This window comes from Mchenga conophoros, linkage group LG3 (assembly GCF_057382185.1).
Source record: "Mchenga conophoros isolate Kocher_MC1m ecotype Shallow Benthic linkage group LG3, M_conophoros_male_GT1.1, whole genome shotgun sequence".
Lineage (NCBI taxonomy): Eukaryota > Metazoa > Chordata > Actinopteri > Cichliformes > Cichlidae > Mchenga > Mchenga conophoros.
Window position 1 is genome coordinate 30721327 of NC_140528.1, and position 20855 is coordinate 30742181.

Sequence of the window (20855 nt, forward strand, 5' to 3'; positions counted from 1 at the left end):
ACTATGAGAGCATAAAAATTCTTCAGCAAGCACTGACAGTTCTTAGTTGTCAGTCCAATTTCGCTGCAGGTAACTGCAAGTGACAAAATAAAAGGGCTTCATCAATTAGTGAGTTAAAATTACAAACTTATTTTGATGCAAAAAATCATGGGTACAAGATGAGCCTGACATCAACATGTATGTAAAAATGACACTTGAGATATCTTCTAACCTGTTTTGAGCATCAACTTGTCCCACGTAGTGGTATGGCCAGTTTTAAAGTTTACCCAGAATGCATTTCATGAAGTTTTTTTCCAGTTAATTATCAGAAAAACAGGTCAAACATCCAGGATACCAGTGCATGTTTCTGCTCCTCTTCATCTTAGACATTAAATTGGTGGAGTTTATTGGAACTGTAGTATACTACTGAATACTAATACTGGATAAAAATAAGTGTTCAGTCCAGGCTTAAATAATTCTTTGACAATGTTTTATCAGATATATGGCTAGTACGTTGAATGTTTTAGTGACTATTGTATACAATGCAGGTTGGAAAGTGACTTTAATTGTGAGATGAGTTGTTTCTTACATGGAATAAAGCCATTACTGTTTTTAAGAAATCCCTCAAATAGCTGCTACTCATCAAACTGTTTAATTTCAGTTAAACCGTTAGTGATAGGGTTTAAATAGTTTAAATAGTTTCTTGGGAAAGGCTGATGAGCTCTACTGTCAAAGGCCAGTCCCACCAAATCGTAGAGCCAGATTGAGGCAGGATTTGTATATATAGACTGAGGACCAGAGGGGGAGTCTATGAGATGTGTCCCACTCCTGAAATGCAGATCAATTATCTCCACTCAAAGGAAGTCACTGAGCGAGGAATCTATTTATTCTATAAAACGTATCCAACATGTACATTCATCAATAGTCCTGCACAGTGTAAATGACTGTGTTTACCTCTGGGTGGCGCTCTGTTCTTACACTGCCAACACTAGCTTGGAGTTTCCTTCTGCTCATGCTCATCCTGAAAACCTGTTTCTCTTTGGGATGATGAAGATATTCTAATTCTTCATCAGCTTCTCTGGCTGCAAATGAAAAACACAACTTTTCCTCTCCAGCAGGATCAAGGAGAGACCTGCTGGACGTGAACCTGGACCCAGCTGTGTGTCCGTAAAGAGTGACCAGTCTAAATATGACCTTATTGATTTTAAAGGACTGCAGTCGTCTGCTGCAGAGAGGTGAGCTGTTAGTAACATAAACTCTTTGAGAGGTGATTAACTGCTTGATGTAGTTAGAAATGTTGGATGTTGTCTTTGCTGGAGAGACTTTCCTATTTCTGATGTAAGTATAAGATGCCAAGTTTTCAGCTAATAACCCTTTGGGATCACCTTGTTGGCACGAAAATGCCATTTTATATGTTTTTGTGTTTTATGTGTATTTAAATCAGGGTGCTAGTAACAACATTCTCAGAGATACAAGTTAAAATTGGTTCTTTGTGTAGGCACAACACTTGTTCATCCATTGAGTTTGGCGCTTTTTTTAATAGGTCAGTGTTAAGTAGCCTAACCACCCCCGATGGTTCAAGGACTGAACTGAAACTTAAAAAGAAAAGTCAGAAAGGCCTTCTAAAAGCCAAAGTTATAATAAAGAAGCAAAATAAAAGCATCCATATCAACTTCCATATCAAGCATCTTGTTACACACATGTGAATGTTTTAGTGACTACTGTATACAATGCAGGTTGGTTAGTGAAAGCTGGAAACGTAAAACACTCATGGAATCCATCTTTGTCCGTGAACAGTGACCAGATAGGAAAATATACTTTCCGTTCAAGGAAGTGTCAGCCTATTGGACATAAGTAAGGAACTCAAACACCCTGAATAAAGCTATCTGATTTTTTAAAAGTGAGATTCAGTTTAAACCCTGAAATACTTCCACTGACTGAGATTAATTTCTCCGAGTGCTGACCCTAAAACTCAAAACTGCCATTCAGTCTCACAGAAAAACACTAAGCTGAGCTCTTAATTCGGTCAATTTGCAAGACCGTTAAATTTTACCATCTCCAGGGAAATTCAGGCTTGACCTAATTCTTCATGATTCCTCCACAGAGTGGACCAGCAGAGCTCAGAGGTTCACAGTGGTCAGTCTGTCCAGCAGCATCAAACACACCTGGACTTCATATTTAAGGTCTGTACATGTACAACAACTACTTTTTACATCTATTCTGTTCACAGTCATCTCCATGCGGCTCTTTGTAGACCAGTGGATTGTCAGTGTGTCCAACATGGATCTGATGTTTGGCTCCATGATTTCAGTCTGTTTGGGTCATTCATAAAGTATTCTGTTCCAGCTGCTGGAGGACAACATCATCACTTTTGTGAAGAACGAGCTGAAGAAGATCCAGAAGGTTCTGAGTCCAGATTACCCAGAATGGTTACAGAGTCAGACAGAGGATGATGAGCAGAGGAAGAGCAACAGAGAGGCATTTGAGAAGATCACACTTAACTTCCTGAGGAGAATGAACCAGGAGGAGCTGGCTAATCGTCTGCAGAGCAGTAAGAAGATTTCTCTAAAGATTTGGTGCCAGATTTGCTAAATGGGGCAAAATAGTACATGAGTGCAGTCCCCAAACAGTGATAGTGTAGTTAGTTTTGCAGTATAGTGTCTAGTGACATTCTGATGGCAGCAGACACTGGAGAGTACACCATTCTGGTTATGTTGGATCTCAGCTCTGCTTTTGATACTGTTGATCACAGCATCATGATAAATAGGCTGAAGGACTTGTTTGCTGTTGTTTTAAAATGGTTTATGTCGTATCTATCTGAGAGATCCTTTACTGTCTGTATGAATCATGTGTTGTCGGAAACATCAGTTCTGCCTTCTGGGGTACCTCAAGGATCTGTTTTAGGTCCTATTCTCTCTTTGCTGTATATACTCCCTCTAGGCCAGATTATCAGATGTTACAATAATATTTCTTATCATCTCTATGCTGATGACATTCAGTTATACTGTTCTTTCAAAACTTCTGAGTTTTATAAATTGTCTTGTTTAAATAATTGTCTGTCAGAAATCAAACAATGGTTAAATGACAATTTCCTTCAGTTAAATGCAGATAAAACAGAAACTTTGATTATTGCACCTGATCACATGCTCTCAGAAATTAGGCAGCATATCAGTTTTTTAGACCCTTCATTTCAGTCGAGTCTCAGAAACTTAGGTGTTATAATTGACAGTTCAATGTCTCTTGAGGTACACTCTAAACAACTTGTCCGGAACTGTTTTTATCATCTAAGAAACATTTCTAAACTCAGACTACTGGTGTCAAAGGCAGAACTTGAGATAATTCTTCATGCTTTTATCTCTTCTCGTTTGGATTATTGTAACGGTCTTTTTACGTGTCTCAACAAATCAGCTCTGGATCGCCTTCAGTCTGTACAGAATGCAGCGGCAAGACTTTTAACTGGTACAAACAAGAGGTTACACATTACTCCAGTTTTGGCTTCTCTTCATTGGTTGCCAGTAAATTTTAGGGTTCATTTTAAAATTTTAGTTGTAACTTTTAGAGCTCTGCGTGGTGAAGCTCCCCAGTATATCTCTGACCTGTTGAAACCTCATGCTTCATCCCGAGCACTTAGGTCTTCAGGTCAGAGGCTACTGGTGGTCCCATGTACTAGGTTTAAAACACGTGGGGATCAGGCTTTTCAGGCACTGGCACCCAGGCTGTGGAAATCTCTGCCGTTGTCTTTACGCTGTCTAGACTCTACTGACTCCTTTAAAAAGCAGCTGAAGACATTTTTATACAAACGGGCTTTTAATTAATTTTAACTTGTATGTCCGATCTTATTGTGAAGCACTTTGTGATTTTTATCTGTGAAAATGTGCTATATAAATAAATTTTACTTACTTACTTAGATGACCAAGATGTATTCAGTCCTTCTTGACAGAAATCAAATTATCATGTGCACTTCATTGATATTTTTATTTCTTTATTCTTTTAGGAACTTTGAGTGGAATTTGTCAATCTACACTTAAATCTGCACTGAAGAAGAAGTTCCAGTGTGTGTTTGAGGGGATCGCTAAAGCAGGGAACCCAACCCTTCTGAATCAGATCTACACAGAGCTCTACATTACAGAGGGAGGGACTGCAGAGGTCAATGATGAACATGAGGTCAGACAGATTGAAAAAGCATTCAGGAAACCAGACAGACCAGAAACAACAATCAGACAAGAAGACATCTTTAAAGCCTCACCTGGAAGAGATGAACCAATCAGAACAGTGCTGACAAAGGGAGTGGCTGGCATTGGGAAAACAGTCCTAACACAGAAATACACCCTGGACTGGGCTGAAGACAAAGCCAACCAGGACATCCAGTTCATATTTCCATTCACTTTCAGAGAGCTGAATGTGCTGAAAGAGGAAAAGTTCAGCTTGGTGGGACTTGTTCATCACTTCTTTACTGAAACCAAAGAAGCAGGAATCTGCAGCTTTGAAGACTTCCAGGTTGTGTTCATCTTTGATGGTCTGGATGAGTGTCGACTTCCTCTGGACTTCCACAAAACTACAATCCTAAGTGACCCTAGAAAGTCCACCTCAGTGGATGTGCTGCTGATAAACATCATCAGGGGGAAACTGCTTCCCTCTGCTCGCCTCTGGATAACCACACGACCTGCAGCAGCCAATCAGATCCCTCTTGCATATATTGACATGGTAACAGAGGTCAGAGGGTTCACTGACCCACAGATGGAGGAGTACTTCCTGAAGAGATTCAGCAATGAGATGAAGGCCAGCAGGGTCATCGCCCACATAAAGACATCACGAAGCCTCCACATCATGTGTTGCATCCCAGTCTTCTGCTGGATCACTGCTACAGTTCTGGAGGATGTGCTGAAAACCAGAGAGGGTGGAAAGTTTACCCTGACCTTGACTGACATGTACAGCCACTTCCTGGCGGTTCAGGCCAAAGTGAAGAAGGTCAAGTATGATGGAGGCGCTGAGACAGATCAACACTGGAGTCCAGAGAGCAGGAAGATGATTGAGTCACTGGGAAAACTGGCTTTTGATCAGCTGCAGAAAGGAAACCTGAACTTCTATGAATCAGACCTGACAGAGTGTGGCATCGATATCAGAGCAGCCTCAGTTTACTCAGGAGTGTTCACACAGATCTTTAAAGAGGAGAGAGGACTGTACCAGGACAAGGTGTTCTGCTTCATCCATCTGAGTGTTCAGGAGTTTCTGGCTGCTCTTCATGTCCATCTGAACTTCATCAACTTTGGACTCAATCTGCTGGAAGAACAGCAATTGACTTCCAAGACTTTTAAGCGGAGTAATTCTTTAGAGTGGCTGACTTTATTTCAGAGTGCTGTGGACAAGGCCTTACAGAGTCCAAATGGACACTTGGACTTGTTCCTCCGCTTCCTCCTGGGTCTTTCACTGCAGACCAATCAGACTCTCCTACAAGGCCTGCTGACACAGAAAGGAAGTAGCTCACAGACCAATCAGGAAACAGTCCAGTACATCAAGAAGAAGCTCAGTGAGAATCTGTCCGCAGAGAAAAGCATCAATCTGTTCCACTGTCTGAATGAACTGAATGATCGTTCTCTAGTAGAGGAGATCCAACAGTCCCTGAGTTCAGGAAGTCTCTCCACAGACAAACTGTCTCCTGCTCAGTGGTCAGCTCTGGTCTTTAACTTACTGTCATCAGAAAAAGATCTGGATGTGTTTGACCTGAAGAAATACTCTGCTTCAGAGGAGGCTCTTCTGAGGCTGCTGCCCGTGGTCCAAGCCTCCAACAAAGCTCTGTAATTAAATGTGTACTTATACCTTTCTATAAATACAAATAATGATTTAACTAGCAATCGAACTTGGAGAGATCCATCGATTAATTGAATCAGCGATTTTATTCAGCCACAGGGCTATATCTTCACACATTAATCCATTTTGATTTGTCAGGTGATATAAAATGTAACCAGTATGCACAATTTTGGTATGATTTTATCTCGGTCATTGTCAACCAACCGTGGGTGCAATTTGGATTTCAGCCTTGGAAATTCTAGGCTCTATTCCCGACAGGTGTTCCTGTATACTATGCTGGCCACTTGGTTATGGCTTCCCATGTATGGTAAAATCCTCCATGCATGTTACGAAGCTTTCTTGTTTTGATTCCAGTGACTTACTCTCTGCAGGTATTTGGTGATTGCAGGTTTCCTAGTGACCCCTCACTTCTCCCGCCCCTGAGATTACACCGTAGATGGTTAAGTGGAGAATATTTGATCAAATTTGATTTATTCTCCTGGCTTCAATATCTCTGGTATACTTCTTCAAGCGGTTAACCAAAGTTTTTGGTCTTTGCTTGGCATGGTCTGAGATATAGACAGCTTGTTGTGCTTATTAGCTGCTTCCTTGTCTTTGTCACACTTTTCTACAGTTCTAAGGCAGTTTCTCTGTGAAGTTCACATTCCAGTTGCAGCGTATTCAGTAGTGATGTGTCGGTTGCGAACGAAACGGCTCTTAGAGCTGGATCTTTGACGTGAACGACGGGAGCCGGCTCCTTATCGCGAGCCGTGGGTTTTTTTCTTTTTCTTTCTCTCACCCTCTCTGTCGCACTTTTTTCCGCTTCACTCCGCATGCGAGCCTTGTGCTTTACGCTGGGAAGAGGGGGGAGGGGCGGTAGTTACACTCGCAGTAGCACAGGAACAGAGCGGGAGGGAAAGAGAGAGAAAGAGAGCCAGGGACAACAACGTCACATTAGAAGTTTATTCGTGCAGGCCCATATGACAGAGAATGTGCATCTTCTTTTTGTTTTCATATTTAAATTTATATTTAATTGTGTTGTGGTTTGCAGTGTTTTGCGTTGCTTCACTTTAAATTTGTTTTAAAGGAAAAAGCTGAAAATTTAAATAGCTAAAGGTTGAAATGTGAATAGTTGGTTTTTGTATTATATCATTTATTTATTACATTTTATGTGGAGTGAATAAATAAAAGTATATTTACGGTGGCCCCTAGAGACAAAGCCCATACAAACTTCAAAACACGTACGAACCCTGAAGCACGTACAAACTCCAAAACATGTAAAAACTCCAAAACACGTAAAAAGTCCATAGCACGTACAAACGCCGAAGCACGTACAAACTCCAAAACACGTACAAAAGACAAAAGAAGTGCTCCAGAATGCTAGGCCCAGTGTTGAGCTGTTGTTACTTAGTGGCTACACAAGCCAGCAAGTACCAACGACCGGATTTGGTGTGTGGTAGTAACAGGTAAATGAACATTTTTTAAAATTATTTTAATATATATGTATGCTTGTGTATAAGTACACAAACAATACACATATGCTTTCAACTGTGTAATTTAATTCTAGGTAGCTCTGTTTTGGAAGTTCAGTTAATGCTAGAAATGTTTTTTGGAGTTTGTACGTGCTTTGGAATTTGTACGTGCTTCTTGGAGTTTGTACGTGTTTTGTCTCTAGGAGCTACCGCATATATTTATATATAAACATATATAAATAAAACTACTTTTTTTAACATTAGTAATTCCTTTTGTGCATAATTTTATATTATTGTTAATAATAAATTAATTAAAGCAACAAAACAACCTGAAGAGCCGGTTCGGAGCCAAAAGAACCGGCTCTTTTTAGTGAGCCAAGCTGAAAGAGCCGGTTCTCTAAAAAGAGCCAGAAGTCCCATCACTAATATTCAGTGCTTGCTCTGAAGTTTAGGGGGTTTTTTTCGCTTTAAAAATAGTTTTACTTCCCATGCAGTGAACAGCGGACACTAATGTTTTTGTCACTTTATACGGAATCAAACTCAAAGTAAAGTCAGTACTTCCACGCTTTAAACACTGCACAGTCATATGCTCTCCTGCACTCGATATATTATCCATTGTTGATCTGCACACAGCTTTTGCCACGAACGTTGCACTCGCTTACGTCATTGTCATGAGACACTCTCGCAAAAAAATCACGGTTTTAGTAATGCAGTAACGCAGCGTGCTTTCGGGAAAGTAACAGTAATCACCTTTATTGCAATAGTAATCCCTTACTTTACTCCTTACTTGAAAAAAGTAATCAGGTTACAGTAACACGTTACATGTAACACGTTACATGTAACATTGCTTGTAACACGTTACTTGTAATGTTACTTGTAATGCGTTACCCATCTCTGGTCAGTAGGGATGGGTATCATTTAGGTTTTATCCGATACCAGTACCAAACCAGTACTTTTGAAATGTGTCGGTGCTTAAACAGTGCTTGAACCGGTGCTTAAAGAATGAAGAACACAAACTTTGTCCAAAAAACTCTCATGTTTAGCTGTTTTTTTGTAAAAAGATAACAATGTTAGCCTTTTCTGCAGCTATAGGGGATTTCTGGTATCACTCTTGGCTGGAAGCAGTGCTTAATCAATGAAAAAAACACGAACTTTATCCAAAAACCTCTCATGTTTAGCTGTTTCCCACTTTTTCTTTTGTCATTTTAGCCTTTTAGCCAGGGTGAAAGGAGTATCTGCCATCAAACAAGAAGACAGCCGCATGTAATTACGACGGTGTTTGCTAGTTCACCTTACATGCATTAATTTAATAACGTGGTTAGCCCACTCAGCGTAAATTACACACGAACAACATTAAGCTACTCACGCAGAGAAGAACGGCTGCTGCTGCCATCATCATCATCCGTCATCATTTCTGCTACACTGGCAGGGCTAGGGGCCAGGACTCTGCTCTTCAGGTTTTTGGGGGATGTTGCTAACTCCGGGACCGATAACAGGCACCACCCGCAGTATATGTGCTCAATGTGAGGTCTCGCAGCAAGCTATCAAGTACGGTGCATTTCTCGGCTTTTAAAAAAACGCTATGCGTCGCCAGGTGTTTCATCAGATTCGAGGAGTTACCTCCTTTGCACAGTATCACCTTAAAGCACTTGTTGCTGGCTGCTGAGTTTGCATCTTTTGCTGTGAAGTACAGCCAGACTTTGACTGCTTTGCCTTGGGCGTGTTTAATCTGTATTTCTGCTCTAAAAGAATGTACGTACCTGGGCTCGCCTACTACGCTTGCAAAGGTAAAATGATTGGCTAGAATCCAAAGTGTATGACATCTCAGTAAAAAAAAAAGCACCGAAGCACAGAACTGGTGCCATAATGGCACCGGATACCGGTACCCATCCCTACTGGTCAGGATGATCAGTTTTGTTGTAGTGTACATCAGCTGGTTGGTTTCAGTGATGGTCACTGTAGGGATTGTCCCTGATGCTGCATTCACATCTTCTAGTAGACTTTAAGAGGATATTTCACACATTGTCCTTTTTCATTAGTACATACTCGGCTCGACTCAATGCAACTTGACTTGACACAGTTTTAGTTGTTTTCCATTACAAATAAGTATTACTTCATGTGCTTGGGTTGATATAGCAACGCGGCTGAAAGTCCTGTACCATTATTGGTATCAGACACAAATAATACAACAAAGGAGGATGTTGAGGGCATGGTGTGCCTGCTGCTCGATGTTTGCCATTTTGTCAGACTCTAGGATCACGATGTTAGTTTTTTTGCAAACATTTCGTTGTTATCAGGTTTCAAAAATGTGGGTTTTGATTTTTATGAAGGAGACACTCTTGTAACTCATCGAGTGATGCCACTCACTGGCCACTGTGTGGCATGCAGTCTGTTCCATCCATCTGTGGTTCGGGCATCCTTGTCAGATGCCTAAACCACCTCAACTGGCTCCTTTCGATGTGGAGGAGCAGCGGCTCTACTTTGAGCCCCTCCCGGATGGTTGAACTTCTCACTCTATCTCTAAGGGAGAGGCCAGCCACCCTTCGGTGGAAGTTCATTTCCGCCACTTGTATGCGCGATCTCGTTCTTTCGGTCACTACCCACAGCTCATGACCATAGGTGAGGGTAGGGACATAGATTGACCGGTAAATTGAGAACTTCACTTTTACACTCAGCTCTCTCTTCACCACGATGAACCGGTACAGCGTACGCATCACTGCAGCCACAGCACGAATCCATCTGTCGATCTCTGGCTCCCTTCTCCCGTCACTCGTGAACAAGACCCCAAAATTCTTAAACTCCTCCACTTGGGGAAGGAACTCCTCCCCGACCCGGAGTGGGCACTCCACTCTTTTCCGGCTGAGAACCATGGCCTCAGATTTGGAGGTGCTGATCCTCATTCCCGCCGCTTTACACTCGGCTGTGAATCATTCCAGTGCGAGCTGGAGGCCATCACCCGATGAAGCCAACAGAACCACATCATCCACAAAAAGCAGAGATGAGATTCTGAGACCACCCAAGTTAAAGCCCTCCGCCACTTGGCTGTGCCTAGAAATCCTGTCCATAAAAGTTATGAACAGAATCAGTGACAAAGGGCAGTCCTGGCGGAGCCCATTACCCACCGAGAACGAGTTCGACTTATGTGTACCAAGCTCTTGCAATGGTTGTATAGGGATCGAATGGCCCGTAGCAATAGGCCAGACACCCTATACTCCCATAGCACTTCCCACAGGACACTCCGAGGGACACGGTCGAATGCTTTCTCCAAGTCCACAAAACACATGTAGACTGGATGGGAAAACTCCCATGTGCCCTCCAGTATCCTCGAGAGGATAAAGAGCTGGTCCAGTGTTCCACAACAGGACGAAAACCGCATTTTTCCTCCTGTATCTAAGGTTTGACTAGCGGATGGACTCTCCTCTCCAGCACCCTGGCATAGACTTTCCCAGGGAGGCTGAGGAGTGTGAGCCCCCTGTAGTTGGAACACACCCTCCAGTCCCCCTTCTTAAAAATAGGGACCACCACCCCGGTCTGCCAGTCCAGGGGTACTGCCCCTGATCTCCACATTGCAGAGGCGTGTCAGCCAGGACAGCCCTACAACATCCAGAGCCTTCAGGAACTCAGGGCGGACCTCATGCACACCTGGGAATATGTTCTAGTCTATATTTATATTTAACCTATGATTACTGTTGACTAGTAACAGAATAAGTTAGTGACCAGTAGTAATATCATTGTTTGTTTTGGGGTTTTGTTTTTTTTCAGATTGAGTGGCTGTAACCTTTCCGAGAGAAGCTGTGAAGCTCTGTCCTCAGTTCTCAGATCCCAGTCCTCTAATGTGAGAGAGCTGAACCTGAACAATAATAACCTGCAAGATTCAGGAGTGAAGTTTCTGTCTCTTGGAGTGGAGATTCCACATTGTAAACTGGAATCTCTCAGGTCAGATCAAGTCCTATTTTGTTTTTTAACAAGCAACAACAATAAACAGTAATAATTGTTGCTAATTAAATGTGCTAAATAAATTGACTTCTTCCAAAAAATGCTACCTTTGAATTTTTAGTAATGGAGTAGAAGTCACTGTTTAATATTATGTCTGTAAGAATTCCAGCCAGTCCTGCTATTAGAAATACTGGATAATCTCAGATCTTGTCTCATGAATACACTTTATCACCAGGTTTTTTTTGTCTTCTTGTTTGTTTGTTTTTCCTTAGACTTAGAGGTTGTAACCTTTCAGAAAGAAGTTGTGAAGCTTTGTCCCCAGTTCTCATATCCGACTGCTATAGTCTCAAAGAACTGGACCTGAGTGACAACAATCTGCAGGACACAGGTGTGAAGCTTCTGTCGCTTGCAGCAAAGAGTCCACACTGTAAACTACGGACTCTAAGGTCAGATCAAGTGTTTGTTCTCTCTTAAAAAATAAAAGATATAACCAATAAGAACTGCCAATAGTTAAGTGAACTTCACACTCATGTTGTTTTGCCTTTGAATTCTTATATTTTAGTATAAATTACAGTAAACTACTACATTTGTCATGTTGTTAGGTCTAGGTATGAGTCACCAATGTACACTAAGAAGGTGATTTCCACAAAGAAATATTAGTTTTTTTAGGTTGGATAAACAATCTAAGAAAATCTAAGAGCAGTCAAAATCTACAACATTAAACTCTGGCTACTTTTGTGAAAATACTCTGTGGACTGATGAGACAAAAGTTGAACTTTTTGGACAGTGTGTATTCCATTACATCTGGTGTAAAAGTAACACAGCATTTCATAAAAGTAACATCACACCAGCAGTTAAATATGGTGGTGGTAGTGTGATGATCTGAGGCTGCTTTGCTGCCACAGGACCTGGAAGACTTGCTGTGGTAAATGGAACCATGAATTCTGCTGTGTACCAAAGCATCTTGAAGGAGAAGGTCTGAGTTCTGTAACAGGACAATAATTCAAAACGCAGCAATTCCGCCTTTAAATGGCTTAAGAAAAACAAAATGAAAACTTTGGAGTGACCTAGTCCAAGTCCTGACCTGAATCTGTTTGAGATGCTGTGGCATGACCTTAAAAAGGTAGTTCATGCTTGGAAGCCTACCAATATTGTTTAATTAAATGAGTGGGCCACAGTTCCTCCACAGTGCTGTTAAAGACTCATTGCCAGTTTTTGCAAATGTTTGATTGCATTTGTTGCTGCTAAGGGTGGTACAACCTGCATTTAGAAACTGCTTTTTGTGTTTACTTGTGTCATCTTTTTCTAATATTTAAATTTGTTTGATGATCTGAAACATTTAAGCGTGACAAATGTACAAAGAATCTCTAATCTTTGGATTTCTTTAGGTCCTGTTTTATTTTAGTGCTCTTTTGTCTCCTGTGTCTTGCATTTAGTCATTACCCTCCAGCTTTACATTAAAGGAAACGACAAGGACTGCAAAAGCATTCATGACACCACTTTATATCTTTATTTTTATGATGTAAACCATAGTACAAGACAGAGTGGCAGGTTCTGTACAATCTTGCAATGTGTGTGCTTTGCACAGGTTATCACTTCAGATGATGCAAAACGATTGGTATTACCTGGAACATGCTTTTTACACAGTTGAAGTTTGTTATTATGCTTCTTTGTTGGGTTTTAATTCCTCAGATAACGCCTGCCCACTGCTCCTCCTGCTTGTTTGTCAACCCTAATATGATATTGCTCTAGCACTATTCAAACCACATGATTCATTTGCTGCTGGGCTCTTCTAAATGACAGTTTTTGTTTTAGTCTGTCAAAACATTGATGGAATGAGTTCTATGAATGGTAAAGCTTTAAGGACTCCAGTCGGTCGTAAAATAGAATAAAATATTGCCAATTCAAGTAACTCTTCAATGAAGCATAAAAAACTTTTTTTGTCGTCTTAAAAATTTTGAGTGCAGCTGTTGTGGTATTAATAAGATGGAATTTAACTGAATTATTGTTTATAATTTTTTAGAGTGAGTCATGGTAATCTCACAGAGAGAAGTTGTGAAGCTCTGTCCTCGGTTCTCAACTGCCAGTCCTCTAGTCTGAGGGTGTTGGACCTGAGTAACAACAACCTGCAGGATTCAGGCATAAAGCTTCTGTCTGCTGGACTGAAGAGTCCACACTGTAAACTAGAAGTTCTTGTGTGAGTTGAAGTGGTAATGTGTTTATCTGTTTACATAAATATTTATGTCCCATATTTAATATTTGAATGTTTTACACATTAAAAATTTTTTTTTGATGAGTTTAAGACAATAGTGAGCTCTATTTCTAAACTAGCATTAAATATTGCAAAATCTAGTAGCTCCCTTAGTAAGCATGATTCATCTTTAACACCTGTGTTATTTGTCTTCCTAATTTTTCAGACTGAGTGACTGTGACCTCTCAGAAAGAAGTTGTGAAGATCTGTCCACACTTTTCAGTTCGAACTCATCTAGTCTGACTGAGCTGGACATGAGTAACAATAACTTTCAGGATACAGGAGTGAAGCATCTCTGTAGTGCACTGCACAGTCCACACTGTACACTCAAAAGTCTCAGGTCAGACGAACTGATACTGCTTATTCATTTATTTTTGTTTTTGTGTTTCTATCAATTGAAAAAAAAAATACATTACAAAATGTTGGTAAGTCGATTTCATTCACACTTTGTTTTATATTTGTATTTTAAGCATTTTAATTTAATTCTTGATTTGTTTAACATAAAATGGAGGATTCAGTCAGTAATTAAACAAGATTACTTATTTACAAATCTAGATTAAGGAGCTGTAATCTCTCAGAGAGAAGCTGTGAAGATTTGTCCTCAGTTTTTAGCTCCCGGTCCTCTAGTCTGAGAGAGGTAGACCTGAGTAACAACAACCTACAGGATTCAGGAGTGAAGCTTCTTTCTGTTGGCGTGAAGAGTTCAACTGAGATGAAAACTCTCAGGTAAGATAAAGTGATATACCTTTGATAAAATTACAAAAATACATTTTAACTATTTTAGGTAATTATATGAACTATATGAATGCTATTATTGTTTCTTTGTATTTTTTTCTAAGTCAAAGTAAACGGCACCATTTCTGACTTGTTTAACACAAGGGACTGCTTTTGTTATTTCCAAATCTAGTAACCTCTCACTAAGGTAGGAATACTCATTAACACCAGTATTTCTTTTTCCTGTCTTCTTCCTAATAAAATTTAGACTGAGTGGCTGTAAACTCTCTGAGAAAAGCTGTGAAGCTCTGTCCTCAGTTCTCACCTCCCAGCCCTCTAGTCTGAGAGAGCTGGACCTAAGTGACAATGACCTGGGGGATTCAGGAGTTAAGCTGCTGTCTTCCGGAGTGGAGAGTACACTCTGTAAACTGGAAATTCTCACGTAAGGATTTTGACTTTTCAATAAAGATCATTTATTGCATGAATAAATGATCATTTAGATGATAACTCATTTAGAATCGTATCTGTAAATATGTATTGGCACATTACCATTTCTCTAAATCTTCCAAATTCTACCCATTTAAAACATATTAATGCTAGTGGCTAGTATCATACGTTAATAATAACTGGTCCACAAAGTCTAGTGTGCACCAAATCTACTGCTGCACACTGAACTTGGTGGTGAAACTTTGCCGTAATGACTTGGAATTTGTCTGTGAGTTCAGTTATAGGGGGAAATGCTTATGCAGTTCTAGGATATCCAAAACTTTGCACTGAAGCTGTGACAACTGTCAAGAGAGGTGGGACTGAAAGAGATTAACTCTGTCACTTCACATTACAGCTGAACTATGGTGCAAGGTGTCAAAATCCAGCCTTTTGTTTTTAAAATGTTAGAGTGCTATAAAAGTTTATCTGTCTATTCCTTTGCTAATGGTAAATAATTTTAATTATTACATAATTATTATTATACAAATACAATTAAAGTATTAATATGATGAATGGGAAATACAGCTTGATTAGTGAACTTGTTCCAATATCTGACTTGTGACTGATTCAGTTTGTATGTGTGTGCCTCTATACTGGGATCCTTAAATAAGCAGAAATATAAGCATGATACACAGCCAAGAGCTTGTCTGGGATCTATAGTGCTTGGACAGAGTGACTAAACATACATTTATAGAACATTTTATCTAACCATGACATACTTAATAAAAGAAACTATCCTGAAGTATATTGTGATTGGTGAGCTAAGAGTTTCTAGAGGAAGAAGTGAGAGAAAATATTCCTATGTTTTTGAATTAAACATGGATGTATGATGATGATAGCTGGATAACAGGTGATTACGCCAGAGTACCCAAAATCTTTGGACCCAAAAATTATTTGTTTTTTTCTGTTCATTTTTGCCATGCTAGATTATAAATTCAGGAAAAATTTGTCACAAGTGAGTCCACTCAGAAATTCTGAAAGTAGTCTCTGGAGACTTGTTTTTCCAGCGACTGCGAGGCCCCTCCACACAAGTCACATTACCTCTACCAAATGCGATTACTCTATCAGAGCACCAATCAGGATAGTGTTCCCCATATCTTCTTCACAGTTTATCCTACGATCAAATTGGCTTAGAAAAAATCTGAACTTCTTACTCAGTAGCACTAATCTGGTGCCAATCAGGCATCTGAATGTCAGCACCTGGAGTACCAGAAGCTCAAAACAAGAGTCAAAATTTTAAATTATGGGCAGCACTGTGGCACGGTGGTTAGCACTGTTGCCGCACAGCAAGAAGGTCCTGAGTTCAATTCCACCATCAGGCCGGGGTCTTTCTGTGTGGAGTTTGCATGTTCTCCCCGTGTTAAGGTTAATTGGTTAATCCAAATTGCCCATAGGCGTGAATGTGAGAGTGAATGTGAGTGCGAATGGTTGTCTGTCCCTGTGTGTTAGCCCTGCGACAGACTGGCGACCTGTCCTGGGTGTACACCGCCTCTCGCCCTATGGCAGCTGGGCTCCAGCGTCCCCCGCGACCCTGAAAAGGATAAGCAGAAGCGAATGGCTGGATGGATTATGGGCACAACCGACTCTGATGCTCAACCCACAGAAGTATTCTCCTTAGCACTATTTAGTGATTCAAAACTCCCTAGATCCACCAGGAGAAACCATTTCGACCCTGTCCTGAAAAGTAGAACAGTCAAAGTTTATCTCATTCACATCTGCCTCTGATCATCCAACACCCACCTTGTCTGCAGCTTCACCTCCTCAGCTCTCCTGGTCAGGCCTGAAACCTGTCCAATTAAACTCTGGATTCTCTTTATTTGCTCTGCTTAATTCTCCACACTCTGGAATCTCCGCTCAATTCAGTTACTATTCCCATGCTGCTCTAAAGCAGTTGTATTGCTATTTTGTGTGTCTGCAGACTGTCAGGATGTCTGATCACAGATCAGGGCTGTGATTCTCTGGCTTCAGCTCTGGAGTCCAACCCCTCCTATCTTAGAGAGCTGGACGTGAGCTACAATCATCCAGGAGACTCAGGAATGAAGCTGCTCTTGGCTGGACTGAAGGATCAAGGCTGGAGACTGGACACTCTCAGGTATGGAGAGAATGTCTGATAGAGGAAGAAGAGCTGAGCCCTCTACTACAAAGCAAGGGCAACATAGAGGAATTTTCTTTTACTGACCTGGTTTCACTCACATTAACATCAGAAATGGGGACAAGCAGTCTCACAAAGCTAGTTATCAAACTGATAAGTAAACCTATGGTTTATATGAAAGGAGTGGCACTACCAGCATCTGACAAAACATGAATAAGTGTACTAGTAGCAGAGCAAAGATTTTACGATACTGACGGACTAGATGCGCCTGCTCCTTGTCATTTCAAAATTTTTCTCTCTGACTTTGTATCCTCTACGAGAGTTTGTGTTGTATTATGTTCACAGCTTATGTTTTTCATTTTCTATTATAGAAGTCTTTTTTTAAATTACTAGTTAAAGAAACAAACAAACAACCATGACAACAACAACAACAAACAAAAAGACAGTCTGGGCCATATGCTACCAGAACTACCAGAACTACACATTTATTTCTTACAATTTAATTCCAAAGAATCATGCTGACAGATCTTTCTTTGTCACAGCAGCTTTATCTTTAACATGCAGAAAAAGAGTTAAATGTTTGACTTCTCTACACTGACAGAAAGGGGAGTTTCAGTGGTTTAGCCTGCTTAAGATCAAAGTGGGCTGTATGTGGCCCACAGTGTAAAATGAGTTTGATAACCCTGGTCTAGATTAACGGATGAATAGAATACATTTTCTGGGATTTCCTTTCCTGCATGAGGGATGATGCATTAAGACATATTTATATGGAACTGAGACTGGTATGAAATAAGATTTTACCTCTTTATATATACACCTATACTGTACCTATGTTATTGATTTAACTTCATAATGTTTTTCAGTGCTTTTTAAATTCAACATCTATCTTACCATCTCACTCAGCAAAAAAAAAAGGAACCATTTAAATATGACAGAAATACTGATTTTATTTATATAAAATTGTATTTAAAATATACAAATATGTTCCCATATTGCCCAGCTTGAAGTGTATTTGTGAAAATGTTGGACTGTTCCTTTATCAGTGTCTAACAGTATGTGTACGAGAGCCATGTAATGTCCATGTGTGCATGCTGAAAGAGACTGTGCTGGTCTGACCCCCCTCCTCCTTTCAGGGTGGAGCCTGCTGGAGTCCGATGGTTGAGACCAGGTCTGAGGAAGTGTAAGTGTGTTTTTAATGTGATTCATGAAAACAAAGCAGCACACATTCAACCATCTTCAAACTGTCACATCACTCATTCACATCTCTGATGTCAGGAGTCATCATCAAAGTGTCAATCAATGAACAGATGATGGATCAATAACTGCAGCTGGATTGTGTTTGTTCTCTCATCAGATTCCTGTCAACTCACAATCGACACAAACACAGTGAACAGAGAACTCAAACTGTCTGACGACAACAGGAAGGTGACACGTGCGGAGGAGTATCAGTCATATCCTGATCATCCAGACAGATTTGATTGGTATCAGCTGCTGTGCAGAGATGGTCTGACTGATCGCTGTTACTGGGAGGTCGAGTGGAGAGGAAATGTTGATATATCAGTGAGTTACAGAAGAATCAGAAGGAAAGGAGAGCTACTAGATATTAATTACTGTTTGTTTGGGTGTAATGATCAGTCCTGGAGTCTGGAATGCTCTGCTGGTGGTCCTCATTGTGTCTGGCACAATAACAAGCAAATTCTTATTCCCATCTCCTCCTCCTCCTCCTCCTCCTCCTCCTCCTCTGTCTCTAACAGAGTAGCAGTGTATGTGGACTGTCCTGCTGGCACTCTGTCCTTCTACAGAGTCTCCTCTGACACTCTGATCCACCTCCACACCTTCAACACCACATTCACTGAACCTCTTTATCCTGGGTTTCGATTAGGGTACAGCTACACTGGTTACCTCTTTTCTGGTTCCTCAGTGTCCCTGTGCTGAGTGGAGTGTAAAGGGTGTCCTCCTGTTAGAGAAACACTCTGACTGTTGAACAGATAGTTCAGTCTGTTCATGTCTGTCTCTTACGCTCAGAAACACGTTTTCAGATTCATGAATTCAATCAGTTGATGTTTTAAACTGTTCTGAATGATTCCTTGTAAACTTCTTCCTCTTCAGTCTTTTAAAGATGGAAGCTCCCATTATTCCAGGATCCACATGTTGTTTTTCTGTCTTTTTCCACTCAAAGCTGAATATCAGTATGTTGTGTTTCACTAAAGCTCAGTTCACAACCCTGCATTTTCAACAAGTCTAAGCTCACTATCATGTAATGATTTTTCTTGATTATACTAGGTATGGGTTAATTTGCTTTAAGACATGCTGCTTTACTCAATTTATACACATGTCAACGTTTTAACTGAAAGTAGGTCTGAGAGGGTTGATTTTCTGCATGTCAAAGTTGCCCATCAGTGTTGGTCAAGTTACTTGAAAAATGTAATTAGTTACTAATTACTTGTCCAAGAAAGAGAAACAGTCTGACTGTTGAACTGACTGTTGACTGTTAATCACAGAAGAAATTTTCTTAACATTTAAATCTATTTTCTGCATATTCCAGCATATAAAATAAAATAATGTTTTGTTTTTACACTCACTGTTTCAAATAGATGTAAGTAAAACACAGCAAAAAATAAATACGGTGCTGCAGCGGTCATTTCAGTGGGGGGATCCAGGGGTTTCTCTGTGAATATTCCTGTAGCAGCGTGCTAGCGTGCTTGCTCAGATTTGAAGTTTAATTTTTTGCTGTAGAAAGAACAGTGTACAGCAGATGCTAATGTGGAAGCCACCTGTAGGTAGGTAATTGTGTTATGAGACTTTGAGATATGTGTAGGCATGTGAAAGCCGAAGGTGTGGTTTAGAAATAAAAATAAAAGACCAACAACATCTGGAGGACGTCTGTCAGGTGTGCACCTGTAAAGAGTCGATTCACTCTAATCAGCCGAAGGTGGACTCTTGGTTGTTTGTTAGTCCCAAACGCTGCTGCAAGGCTCTTAACTAAGACAAGAAAAAGAGAGCACATTACACCAGTGTTCATTACACTGGCTTCCAGTACATTTTAGAATTCATTTTAAAAAAATTTAAAATTTAAAATCTTTTAAAGCTTTGAATTGTGATGCCACTGCCTACATTTCTGATCTTTTAGAACCCCACGCTCCCTCTTGCAGCCTGAGATTATCTAATCAAAGGCTGTTGGTAATCCCATGAACTCGTTTTAAGACCAGAGGACATAGATCTTTTAGAGCGGTGGCCCCCAGGTTGTGGAATGCTCTCCCTCCATCATTACGTTGCCTGGATTGTATTTATTCTTTTAAAAAGCAGCTTAAGACTCATTTATTTAGATTGGCTTTTAATTAATTTGTGCTGTATGTTTGATTATTAATGTATTTTATGCATTTCTGTTTTTATATTACTGTGAAGCACTTTGTGGTTTTTATCCTGTGAAAAGTGCTATATAAATAAATTGATTTGATTTGATCTTTAGAAAGCGACTGCTGTTTGAATGGTCATGTCGCATTAAATCTGTCTTCTTCGTCACTGACACAAGACAGACGCCAATTATCAGCGCCGGAGAAGCGCCCGATAAGACATCGCGAACGCTTCCTGGCCATCGAGTGAAACTGTTTGGAAGACAACGTTGGAGAAACGTGAACATTTTATTTGTACTGTATAATCTACAGATTCTGACAGAAATCTGCAACTATCCTTTGAAGCACCACTCCTCTCTAAATCAGCAATAAGGATCATTATTAGGCCATATGTAAATAACAAAATAACTTTATAACTTAAAGCAAAATTGGGAAACGTAAAGTCTGAAACAAGTCTTTATATTTACGGCCATCAGTCAAACAATACTGTTTGGTCTGGGTCTAAACAGAGCGCGTTGTGTGTCGCGTCTTCTTTTGCGCATGCGGGCTGCTTTGAGGGTTCACACTAGAGCACGTTTGCTGTCACATTTTATTTGTAGTGTGAACAAGCAGACAAAAAAAAAATCAGATTTGACCGAAAAATCTGTATTGAGCATTAAGACCTGCAGTGTAAATGTAGCCTTAGTGGCTTGATTCTACTCGTGACACGCAAAATTTCTGATTAAATGACTGATATAAATACAAAAAATAACAGGGAAAACTTGGAATCAGGGTTTGAAATGCGT

At 40.3% G+C, this 20855-nt stretch overlaps 1 protein-coding gene across 9 annotated transcripts in view; it reads left to right on the forward strand.

The window, feature by feature from the left end:
- Positions 1–20189, forward strand: part of LOC146578114 (protein NLRC3-like) — a 42621-nt gene extending 22432 nt beyond the window's left edge. For 7 of the 9 annotated variants that reach the window (XM_085257374.1, XM_085257382.1, XM_085257413.1 and 4 more), the window contains 13 exons: positions 1095–1214; positions 2084–2162; positions 2326–2530; positions 3974–5774; positions 11001–11174; positions 11447–11620; positions 13198–13371; positions 13592–13765; positions 13981–14151; positions 14408–14581; positions 16544–16717; positions 17851–17897; positions 18072–20189. In XM_085257374.1, coding sequence (XP_085113500.1) covers positions 1095–1214; positions 2084–2162; positions 2326–2530; positions 3974–5774; positions 11001–11174; positions 11447–11620; positions 13198–13371; positions 13592–13765; positions 13981–14151; positions 14408–14581; positions 16544–16717; positions 17851–17897; positions 18072–18652 — 4048 coding nt within the window. In that variant the 3' untranslated portion in view covers positions 18653–20189. Of the gene's footprint in view, positions 1–1094; positions 1215–2083; positions 2163–2325; positions 2531–3973; positions 5779–11000; positions 11175–11446; positions 11621–13197; positions 13372–13591; positions 13766–13980; positions 14152–14407; positions 14582–16543; positions 16718–17850; positions 17898–18071 lie in introns of those variants that run through there. The other 2 variants (XM_085257403.1, XM_085257419.1) reach the window with 2 other exon arrangements.
- The last annotated feature ends 666 nt before the right edge of the window (positions 20190–20855 follow it).